Below are 12,667 nucleotides of genomic sequence, written 5' to 3' on the forward strand. Positions count from 1 at the left end.
CTCCCCATCGCAGGCAGATTCTTTACTGAGTCAGTAGAGAAGCCCATATGTACACTACCATGCATGAAATAGTACTGGCTTCTCCGGTGGCTCAATCGGTAAGGAATATGCCTGCAATGCAGGAGACCCAGGTTTGATCCCTGGGTCGGGAAGAACCCCTGGAGAAGGAAATGGCAACCCCTCAGTATTCTTGCCTGAGAACTCCCACAGAGGGAGGAGCCTGGCCGTCTACAGTCAGGGTCACAAGAGCTGGACACGACTTAGTGACTAAACCAAACTAGCAACACATAGGCAAGAAAGAGAAACCAGAGATCAAATTGTCAATATGTGTTAGGTCACAGAAAACACAAGAGAATTCCAGAAAAAAACATCTACTTCTGATTCATTGACTACACTGAAGTTTTGACTGTGCAGATCACAATAAACTGTTCAATTCAGTTCAGTTCAGTTCATTTCAGTTGATCAGTCGTGTCCAACTCTTTACGACCCCATGAACCACAGCACGCCAGGCCTCCCTGTCCATCATCAACTCCCGGAGTCCACCCAAACCCATGTCCATTGAGTCAGTGATGCCATCCAAGCATCTTTTCATCCTCTGTCATCCCCTTCTCCTCCTGCTCTCAATCTTTCCCAGCATCAGGGTGTTTTCAAACAAGTTAGCTCTTTGCATCAGGTGGCCAAAGTATTGGAGTTTCAGCTTCAACACCAGTCCTTCCAGTGAACACCCAGGACTGATCTCCTTTAGTCCTGGTTGGATCTCCTTGCTTCCAAGGACTCAAGAGTCTTCTCCAATACCAAAATTCAAAAGCATCAATTCTTCTGCGCTCAGCTTTCTTTACATGACCACTGGAAAAACCATAGCCTTTACTAGACAGACCTTTGCTGGCAAAGTAATGTCTCTGCCTTTTAATATGCTATCTAGGTTGGTCATAACTTTCCTTCCAAGGAGTAAACGTCTTTTCATTTCATGGCTGCAGTCACCATCCGCAGCGATTTTGGAGCCCAGAAAAATAAAGTCAGCCATTATTTCCACTGTTTCCCCATCTATTTCCCATGAAGTGATGGGACTGGATGCCATGATCTTCGTTTTCTGAATGTTGAGCTCTAAGCCAACCTTTCCACTCTCCTCTTTCACTTTCATCACGAGGCTCTTTAGATCCTCTTCACTTTTTGCCATAATGGTGGTGTCATATGCATATCTGAGGTTATTGATATTTCTCCTGGCAATCCTGATTTCAGCTTGAGTTTCCTCCAGCCCAGCGTTTCTCATGATGTACTCTGCATATGAGTTAAATAAGCAGGGTGACAATATACAGCCTTGACGTACTCCTTTTCCTATTTGGAACCAATCTGTTGTTCCATGTCCAGTTCTAACTGTTGCTTCCTGACCTGCATATAGGTTTCTCAAGAGGCAGGTCAGGTGGTCTGGTATTCAGTTTATTGTGATCCACACAGTCAAAGGCTTTGGCATAGTCAATAAAGCAGAAGTAGATGTTTTTCTGGAACTCTCTTGCTTTTTCCATGATCCAGTAGATGTTGGCAATTTGATTTCTGGTTCTCTGCCTTTTCTAAAACCAGCTTGAACATCTGGAAGTTTATGGTTCACATATTGCTGAAGCCTGGCTTGGAGAATTTTGAGCATTACTTTACTAGCATGTGAGATGAGTGCAACTGTGCGGTAGTTTGAGCATTCTTTTGCATTGCCTTTCTTTGAGATTGGAATGAAAACTGACCTTTTCCAGTCCTGTGGCCACTGCTGAGTTTTCCAAAATGCTGGCATATTGAGTGCAGCACTTTCACAGCATCATCTTTCAGGATTTGAAATAGCTCAACTGGAATTCCATCACCTCCACTAGCTTTGTTCATAGTGATGCTTCCTAAGGCTGTGGAAAATTCTTAAAGTGGTGGGAATATCAGACCACCTTACCTGCATCCTGCAAAACCTGTTTGTAGGTCAAGAAGCAACAGCTGGAATCAGACATGGAACAATAGACTGGTTCCAAATTGAGAATGGAGTATGTCAACGCTGTATACTGTTACTCTGCTTATTTAACTTATATGCAGAGTACATCATGTGAAATACCAGGCTGGACAAAGCACAAGATTTCTGGGAGAAATATCAATAACCTCCAATATGCAGATGACACCACCCTTTTGGCAGAAAATGAAGAATTAAAGAGCCTCATGATGAAGGTGAAAGAGGAGAGTAAAAGAGCTGGCTTAAAACTCAACATTCAGAAAGCTAAGATCAAGGTATCCTGTCCCATCACTTCATGACAAATAGATGGGGAAACAATGGAAATAGTGAGAGATTTTATTTTTCTGGGCTCCAAAATCACTGCAGATGGTTTTTGCAGCCATGAAATTAAAAGACGTTTGCTGCTTGGAAGAAAAACTGAGCAACCTAGACAGCGTATTAAAAAGCAGAGACATTGCTTTGCCGACAAAGGTTCATCTCGTCAAAGCTATGGTTTTTCCAGTAGTCATTTACGATGTGAGAGTTGAACTATAAAGAAAGCTCAGTGCCAAAGAATTGATGATTTTGAACTGTGGTGTTGGCAAAGACTCTTGAGGGTCTCTTGGACAGCAAGGAGATCAAACCAGCCACTCCTAAAAGAAATAAACTTCGAATATTCATTGAAAGGACTGATACTGAAACTGAAGCTCCAGTACTTTGGCCACCTGATGTGAAGAACTGACTCATTAGAAAAGACCCTGATGCTGGGAAAAACTGAAGGCAGGCAAAGAAGGGGATGACAGCGGATGAGATGGCATCACCGACTCAATGGACATAAGTTTGAGCAAGCTCTGGGAGACAGTGAAGGACAGAGAAGCCTGTCATGATGCAGTCCATGGGGTTTCAAAGAGTCAGACACACACTGAGTAACTGAACAATAACAACAAATATGTAAAATAGCCAGTGGGAAACCGCTGTATAGCACAGGGAGCTAAGCTGAATGCTTTGGATGACCTAGATGGGTAGGATGGGGGGTGGGGTGGAAGGGAGCTTCAAGAGGGAGGGAAATTTATACACATATAGCTGGTTCACTTCATTATACAGAAGAAACTAATACAATATTGTAAAGCAATTATACCCCAATTAAAATAGCATAGAAAAACCATGAGACCATGTAAAAGAACAATATTTTTTTTCCTAGGATCCAAAGGTCATTTGCATTTAGTATCTGAATGTATCTAAACTTAATTTCCATTCTTAAAACATTTCACACCTTCTTTTTCCCTCAACAGAATGCCTATCAATATTTAGGTCTGAGCTACTAGTTATTTGGATCTTCTATACACACTTCAGTTTCTCTCTGCATTGGACATCTTTCTTTACAGTGCCACATCTGGACTGTATGTACGCATGTATAGTGGTCCCCTGATAGCCACAGGTGATTGATTCCAGGACTCCTGTGCATCCTGAAAACCACAGATGCTCGAGTGACTTCCAGAGAATAGTGTTTGCCTCTAATTTATGCACATCTTCTCATATATTTTAAATCATCTCTAGATTACTTATACAATAAAATGAAAATGCTATGTAAATAATTGATGGCCTGCAGTAAATTCAAGTTTTGCTTTTTGGAACTTTCTGGATTTCTTCCCCGTCAAATATTTTCCATCTGTGTTTGGCTGAATTCATGGATGTGGAACCTGTGGATATGGAAGGCTGACTATATGTTCTTTGAGTCCCCTGTTTCCCATAAACATGCAAATACAATTTTCAATTTGCATGACAACCTTGCCCAGCCTCAAGGTTCTCTAAATGGAGCTTCTAAGGCACTTTAATCATGTACTAGGACTGAAATTCAATTGAAAGCCCAAGAAACCATCAACGGTATGCAGCAAACAATATGATTTCGTGTTTCCCCGTTCACTTTTAGGTCTATAAAAAACATAAATGCCTGGTTATTTTTAATCATATTTTTTTCATTGTATGGTTTTAATTATACATGGATTTGAAAAAAGATTTAGAATAATGATCAAAGAGTAAAGTGGTCTCAGATAATTTCTTTAGGAAAAAATATTATGAACTTCTCTATGATTTCACTGTAATCAAATCCCTCCAAATATTGCTTTATATGACAATTATTAACCAAACATTTCCCTCATTACAAAAGTAATATTTGTCTCTTTGATATATTTTTATAACTTATTCCTTGAAGGTACAGAGATTTCCAAAATGAACAATGTACTCCTAAAACTAAAATGTAGTTTAGTTTCAGAGATCAAATACATAAAATTCTTTGGTATTCATTAGAAAGTCTAAAAAGCACTGAAAGTACCAAGCTATTTTTAGCTACACAGTTTTTTAATTGATATCATTTTATTTATTAATATTTTTCGCTGTGATGGATCTTCACTGCTCTGTGGGCTTTCTCTACTCTCAGCAAGCAGGGGCTATTCTTTAGCTGCCTTGCGTGGGCTTCTCCTGGCAGTGGCTTCTCTAGTTGCAGAGCACGGGCTCTAGGATGTGGGCTTCAGTAGTTGGGAGCACGTGGGCTCAAGAGTTGCATTTCCTGGGCTCTAGAGCACAGCCTCAATAGTTGAGGTGCATGTGCTTAGGTGCTCTGTGGTATGTGGGATCTTCCCAGACCAGGGATTGAACCCTTGTCTCCTGTATTGGCAGACAAATTCTGAGCCACCGGGGAAGCCCCCATAATATTTTATAGAAAAATTAGCTGAAATCACTTTACTCTTTTAATTTGATTTTGAATTTGTAGGTTTAAACTCAAGAATTCACATATAATTAAAGTGACACAACCAAAAAAAAAAAAAAACTCATTTCTTTGAATGTTTCACAATAATAATATATAGTCACTGGAATTTCAACTTACCTTTATGTGACTTAATGTAAATGTTACTTTTTCAAGTTCATATAATGTGGGTGGGTTTGAGCTAATTGAGAGTGAAATTACTGAAGAGATGACTCTTCCCTCTTCTTCAGCTTTATCATAACTTTGAGGTTCCAATAAGTTGTCAGATGATGAAAACAGAGGACCAATGCTCTTATAATATAAAAATGCAACTGCAACACTGCCTGTCAATCAAATAAAGGTATTAAGAAAAATTCTTAAAATAAACATAAAAGAGGCAGTTATACACATTCCCACATACTGAAATGTGGGTCTTATTATATCTATGCTCACATCATCAAACAATATTAAAACAGGTTCTCTGACCTCTATGACTCTGATCATGGACTGTAGCATCTCTTTGGCACAAATTATAGATAGGAGAAATTTTGTCCTATATAAATTTACATCCAAGTGCTGTGTAAGAACCAAAGTATTAAGTATACTTACTTGAAAAATAAAATCTTGACTTATTACTTTGCTGGGCAAGTGTATGAATTAGAAAGATACTGGTAAAAAATTACAGTATAACAAAAAAGATTTATAGTGCTAAGAAAGTTTATAACTGAAGAGTTGTGAGATGCCACTGAGTTCAATCTCATGCCCACTGAAATGTTTCCAATTTAAATTCATGACATATGCAGTCTCAGGGTAGGGAATTTATTGTCTTTCAAGGCAGCCATTTATCCGCACCCTCATACTCCCCAGATGCAGCACATCAGCACATAACCCAATACTAGGACTGTTACCAGATCAGTCCATACTATCTCATGACTATTTTTTCCTTAGCCTGGACTCTGTACCCACTTTACCGGATCTCAAATTGCCTCAGTTTTTGTGGCAGTTCATTATCACTGATATTAACTGTGTGAACAACTCAACATCAGCATCTACTGTCTTTTAAAATTCGTATTTTCACTTAGGTCATGTAACTTCTCTGCTGTATAGAATAATAGACAGTAAATTGAGGAATTTATATTTAGAATTTATTTATTTAGAAATAGAAGTTCTGGTTTTAGTCATTGCTTATACTTGTCTGTCCCTGGGTAAACTTGAACATTCTCATGTAAAACATCATGAGTGAATAGTGATATTCCCCCTGGCTATTTACTTGGATAAAGTGGAGACCATGTACTGTCATTATATGAGAGAGCTGTCTGTAAAATTTAAGATGCTATATTAAGATGATTATTGCATACTTATTAACTGGAAACATTATATGCTTGCTTTGATGCTTGAACAACTTAGGAATAACTCTATCATATTCATTTGTTTCCTCAAATTTGTGACACTAGCAAATAATCTGAAAAGCACAAAATAATCACAATCATTGATACAAATGTTGACAATGTCATCAAAAACAAAGGACTGTGATACAAAGCTGGAACTCTCCACATCACAATTTATTTAATATATTTATTAGTAAATAGTATTCTTTGGATATCATTATGTGAGTTAGAAGTTGCAAAAATATATCAGTACGTTTTCTATCCCAGTCTAGAAAGGTACCAAAGACACCGCAAAGAGTCTTGCTGACATTCAGATACATTACATATTTTCCTAAACTGTCAGCTCAGAGAAATGTTAGTATACCATGTTTGAGCTAGTGAAATTGTGATGGCTCTAGGAGATTGGCAGCTAATCCAGCATTTGCTATGGACAGACCTTGATCAGAAACAGAACCTGGAAACCTCTTAGGTGAACCTGACCTAGTCCAGTTGATGAACAAGTTCATACAAAAGCAACTTCTCAGAGATTGCAGGAGGGGATGGTTCAAAATCAAATGAAGCAGCATAAAGATAACATGGATTTAAAACTATGAATCACTCCAATCTTTTCTAAAGGGAACTATTTTTTAACATCAATTTTGAGTAAAAGAAAATGCATACCACAGAGAACAGTTCAAAATACCTTTTTAATTTTTTTCTGAATATAGTTTCAATATTTGTTCATTTTTACCATTTGGAACCTATTTTAATTTCTTATTTTAATTTTAATTTCCCACTAATTCTAGGCCTGATCTGGCTTTTAATTTTCATATCAGTTCAGTATCTATTTTTGTAAACTAGTTCATTCAGTAACGACAGACACCAAAATTCAGTACATAAAAAATACTAAAAATCCATCTGTGCCTCCTGTATTTTCCTACTGATGACATTATGCAGCTTTTAACTAATGCATGTTTTCATTAACGGATTTTGTCAATAAATCAATAATTGCATGTAGACATCATTGAATGGGTTTGATCAGTTGGTTACACTTGTCCTTCTTTTAAAGATTCAACCTTGAGGAAAACAAATTTTCTTCCTCTGCATTCTTGAGAGCCAGTATTACTGTCCCTTTCAAATGTCAGAGTTTGCATGCATGATTATGAAATATAACAAACCTATCATACACTCAGACAGGATCTCTTTGAGATATTAATTCTATGACAATTTTATCATCTGTCACTATGATAAGTATTTTCAATGTCTTTATTCTCAGTTTCTAAATCCTACTCAAATTGTCTTTGAAAATACAACAGTTTAACACATTCTTTGGATTTGCTCCTAAATATTATGTGTGTGCTTGGTTAACTAGAATATGATATAATGGGGTAAGAACCATGGGTTCAATGGCAGTATGGCTTAGTTATTTTTGCTTTTTTATGGCCATCTGTTCCCTACTTTTGAATAAAAAATGACAAGAAAAAATTGAGAGGATAATATCAATGGATTAGAAAAATATTTCCTATTAGTGCTGTAAAAATATTTTTTAAAGATATTTTTTCTGAGAATGAAAGCACAAACTGCTTTTAAACAGTAAAGACAATGTAATTTTTAAAAATAAAATGATGTCTATAAAGTGACATATGTGTATTATTATGTATATTTTCCATTTTATGTATGATACTTGCTTTGAGAAAATATTATAATCATGTTTTTTTAGGTAATATATTTTGACCTATATGAGAACAACAATATTTCTATTATCAGCAGGGTTGTTACTTTTTTTTTCTAAGTGCTTTGCACTGAGGACAGATAAATGGTTAAACTAGAATAGCAGCTGCTAGCTTGTCTGGTTAGGTGACAAGGAAAACCTGTTCAGGGCTGATTTCTATGTTAACTCCTTCCCTTCAAGTTTTAGTTCTGTATTATCGGTTACATATATAGAGACAAATCCATTACCTTCTTGTGCTTTAGTTTTCTTGTCCATAAAATGAGGATATTAGTTAGATAATTATAAAGCCATCTGCTAGTACTAGCGCTCTTGGATCACATTTCTTAAGAAACCCTGCCTTTAGCTGAGTTGAAGAGTTACTGTACAATGAGTAAGAAATGAACAGAAGAGAAGTTCAAGCTTAAACAATAACTTTCTGCCTTTTTTGAAAACTATTTCTATTCGTCTTCCTCACATAATCCCAAATTCAGGCTCACAGCGAGGAATATGAAGGATTTCTGAAGAAGAACTGTTAAAAGGACTTTAAGAAAATTATAGCATCTACTGACTGCTGAAAAATGAGGAATAAAACGACAGTCCCTTTGTGTATTTCCACTGGGATCCTAACAATATTAGACAATTACAGATTTGGAGGGTCAAGGACAAGAAGGATCTAGATAATGAGCTAAAATTCTCCCCAGGTATTTTTATCATAATAAAAATATCAAATACAAATGCAGAATTTCTATGTATAAACATAACATATTTTTCTATAGAAAACCACACATGTTATAAGCACATATGATACAAGCAAATGTACGGTATTTATTGCAAAACATTGAAATATTGTTTATAAGCTTGTCAAAGTCCTACCATTTGAATCATATGCAGTTTTTCTCTTTGGAAATATCTTTATATTATCTCCGTCCATATTCATATGGGGATGAATATATTTTATGTGATGTGAATCAAAAAAGAAAGCTTTGAGAGCTGAAACAAAAATATGAAAATAATAAATTCTCTGAAATTAGTTTAATTAATATATTTAGTTAGCGAGAACTTGATCTATCATTATTGTATTTCAACTCTTAATTACATCAGGTAGAATGAATGTATTCTGAACATGATGTCTAGACATTATAGTTTGTATTTTAGAATTTGATTCAAGTTTATAGCTTTTTTATTACACTACAGCATTCATCGTTTAATTCTATCTCTATTAATAAAAGAAAATATGTATACAAAGAAGCTATAAATCTTAATTACTAAAGCAGACAAGAAATTATAATGTATTAGAGGATTATATCTACAACATAATTTATTATATACAGAGTGACTGAATTCAGTTCTTGAGTGATAATTTCCTTACCTGTGTCTAGTCACCTTTCTCATGAACAGATATAGAAATTTAAGCTTCTATACATGAGTCACAATGCTTGTTATCTTAATTTTGAGTAACTGGTAAATCCTTATGACGTAATGATTTTTGTATATCTACTACTCCACAGCAGGATGCTCCTACTGCTGCTGCTAAGTCGCTTCAGTCGTGTCCGACTCTGAGCGACCCCATAGACGTCAGGCCACCAGGCTCCCCCGTCCCTGGGATTCTCCAGGCAAGTACACTGGAGTGGGTTGCCATTTCCTTCTCCAATGCATGAAAATGAAAAGTGAAAGTGAAGACGCTCAGTCACGTCGGACTCTTAGCGACCCCATGGACTGCAGCCCACCAGGCTCCTTTGTCCATGGGATTTTCCAGGCAAGAGTACTGGAGTGGGGTGCCATTGCAGGATAGTATCCAGAAAATATAATAGGGGTGTATGCGATGATCATTTCAGAAAGTGTACCTTGTTGCCTCAGAACAACTTTACAGGCAACCTCATTTTGATCCAGATTCTTAAAAGTGTCAAGCATGAGATTTCATAAAGCAGGAAACATTCTAATTTGCTATGTTAACTGCTTTATATTACCGAAAGGCAAAGGATTCCTAATGAGAAATTAAAATATACTATATTCATGACAAAGATATATGTCCAAAGGATTTCAATGTTTAAAAATAAGAATCAGATTATTGCAGAAATAATAAAAATTATGCTTGTGAAGTGGTGTTAGAAGTCAGGATGGCATTACCTTTAGGGGTCAGGGAGTGGTTGGCAAGGGGGGGTGAGGGATCTTCTGAGGTTCATTTTGTGAAAATTCATCCACTTATATTCATTTGATAAATACATTTGCCTTTATATGGGTTATAATTAAATAAAAGTTTGACTTTAAATTGGAGAAGGAAATGGCAACCCACTCCAGTACTCTTGCCTGGAGAATCCCATGGAGGGGGGAGCCTGGTAAGCTACAGTCAATGGGGTTGCAAAGAGTCGGACACGACTGAGCAACTTCACTTCACTTTGACTTTAAATATATTACATCCAGAAAATCTATTTATACCATCACTGGTCCAGACAGATCCTGCCAAGTCATGAGATGACAAGGAAGTAAGGTTCTCTGAGCATTTAAATGATAAACAGCTCAGAAATAGGAAAAGGTGAAAGTTGCAAGTAGGAGACAAATCTCATTGATTCATCCTTTTTATTCAAACTTCATTCATACCCACTCTTGTGATATGCATCATCATTCACATCTGCACTGATAAACAACTGCCAATTTAATTAACAGCAGTTTAGATACTTTTCATCTCTTTTGAGAATGGCTTCTTTGGAAAACACTACTGCTGTGAATTTCACCTTGACTTCTTACCTATATCACTTGAATTAGTATCAAACTGAGTGGTCTTTCGAAAGTTCTGAGATATCCTTAAGGTAGCCTGCTCAGCAGTATGTATCAGTTTTGTAAGATGAGTTCTTCTCTGATTTGTAGACAACTTGTCCCAAACTGTAAATGTATCCTTTTGAACAAAATTATTCAGAGTTTTTACAAATTCCTGTTGAAAAAAAGTGTACCTTTTAGAAATGTTGGAATCTTACATTAATCACAGATGTAAGGAAACTTTTAAACTTATATTGAGTTAAAGCTCAACATACTTACAGTAAGAGTTGAATTAGAAGAGGTGTCCTTGGCTGAATTCGTGCTGTTTATGAATAATGGGGATGATTCAGCTAATACTTCTGTGTATGTAATTATATCCATCGGTGAAAGATCTTTCAAAGAATTTCTATAGACTTCTCGTAGTAAAGCCACAGGTTCTTCTATGTGTCTAATCTGAACAAATACAAGTCCAGAAAAAGAAAACCAGCTTAAAGCACTACTGAATCTTTGCAAGAATAGAGGTTACACATTAAATATATTGTTTTTCACTCCTACACGTAAGCTATCAGACTACAACCCTAACCTGAAGCAATGAAACCTGAAATTATTTACAAAGGATTAGCAAATAGCTTAAAAAGCATAGAAGTTACTTCATAAAGGCAATGTACATTTGAATTTATCATTTTAAATTAGCTTTTAAAATATATAATAAATTATGACTTAATTTGAATTAGGTTTTAGTAAACCAGAAAATTTTTTACATGATAAAATGGCAATTTGCTTTACCTGATTGCTAATGAGTCATGTTGAAACTCACTTCTAATCATAAGACAATAATTTCATGGACGTCTTCCTCTTTGAAACAGTATTACTTTGGTGTACAAAATCTATTTGCATACAACTATGTCTCCTAAAAATGTGGAAATGGCCTGTGATCAAAATGTGTTTTTACTATTTTATCCATCAAATTTCTTAACAAGTTGAAATAACTTGCCAGTGTACAGAATAGTGAAAAAGTAAGTTACATTAAATATATGTCTTCTTCAGTATTTGGGGGATTTTCAAATTAATCCTGTCTGACACCCAAACAAAATACTTGGTTCTCTGTATGTAAATATTTTCAATTCTACATGAAGATCAACTGTTTGTTACTCTTAGAAAATGTGCCTTTGCAAAGATTTTAACTGAAATCAAAATGTCAAAACAGAATAAAATTTAATTCAACTCTTTTACTCACTTTTGTTAAAGTTTTATTAATATTTTCGGCAATACAGGCATTATCTAAATGGCAGTCTGGATTCACAATTTCTGTAGAAAAAAATAGTTATGTATTAAGTTTCAAAAAAATATTTTCCCTAAGATAATTATATTGATTCCCAAGATTTTGCTCACTTATTTAGACATTAACAGCACATTCTTAACATTTGAGTTTTATTTTTATTTATTCATGAAAGTTCATTTATTTAAAACATTTTTCATTATTATTTAAGTTTTAGTCCTCATAAAAATTCACTTATTTTTATTTGTTAAAATGCAAACTATTTTATGGAAAATAGAAAATTATAGTTACTGAAAGGAAATAGGGTATACAGGATCAGTGGTAAAGAACCCGCCTACCAGTGAAGGAGATGGGATTTGATCCCTGGGTTGGGAAGAGCCCCTGGAGAAAGAAATGACAACTCACTCCAGTGTTTTCGCCTGGGAAACCCCATGGACAGAAGGAGTCTGGCAGGCTACAGTATGGAGTCACAAGAGTTGGACACGACTTAGTGACTAAACAACGATTACATAAAACACGTGATCTACATCTGCCATTAAATAAAACATCTTCCATTATTTCATTTTATAGATAAAGGACTATTGGCACGTTTCTTGAAAGGTGTAGCTCTTTGATACTTCACAACCATGCAGTCATATTTTATACAGTGCTTTAAGATTTTGTTTTTTGATATGGACTATTTTTAAAGTCTTTATTGAATTTCTTACTGGTGGCTCAGCTGGTAAAGAATCCACCTACAATGCGGGAGACTTGGATTTGATCCCTCAGTTGGGAAGATCACCTGGAGAAGTGAAAGGCTACCCACTCCCGTATTCTGGCCTGGAGAATTCCATGGACTATATAGACCATGGGGTTG

At 35.8% G+C, this 12,667-nt stretch overlaps 1 protein-coding gene across 2 annotated transcripts in view; it reads right to left on the reverse strand.

Moving 5' to 3' along the window:
- ADGRL4 (adhesion G protein-coupled receptor L4) overlaps positions 1-12,667 on the reverse strand; it is a 141,125-nt gene that overhangs the window by 43,141 nt on the left and 85,317 nt on the right. For both annotated transcript variants that reach the window (XM_013962706.2, XM_018045666.1), the window contains exons 4-8: positions 11,770-11,840; positions 10,812-10,985; positions 10,524-10,707; positions 8,652-8,768; positions 4,842-5,044 (exon numbers count right to left, since the gene is read on the reverse strand). In XM_013962706.2, the coding sequence (XP_013818160.1) occupies positions 4,842-5,044; positions 8,652-8,768; positions 10,524-10,707; positions 10,812-10,985; positions 11,770-11,840 (749 nt within the window). The remainder of the gene's footprint in view (positions 1-4,841; positions 5,045-8,651; positions 8,769-10,523; positions 10,708-10,811; positions 10,986-11,769; positions 11,841-12,667) is intronic.

This window comes from Capra hircus, chromosome 3 (genome assembly GCF_001704415.2).
Source record: "Capra hircus breed San Clemente chromosome 3, ASM170441v1, whole genome shotgun sequence".
Taxonomy (NCBI): Eukaryota; Metazoa; Chordata; class Mammalia; order Artiodactyla; family Bovidae; genus Capra; species Capra hircus.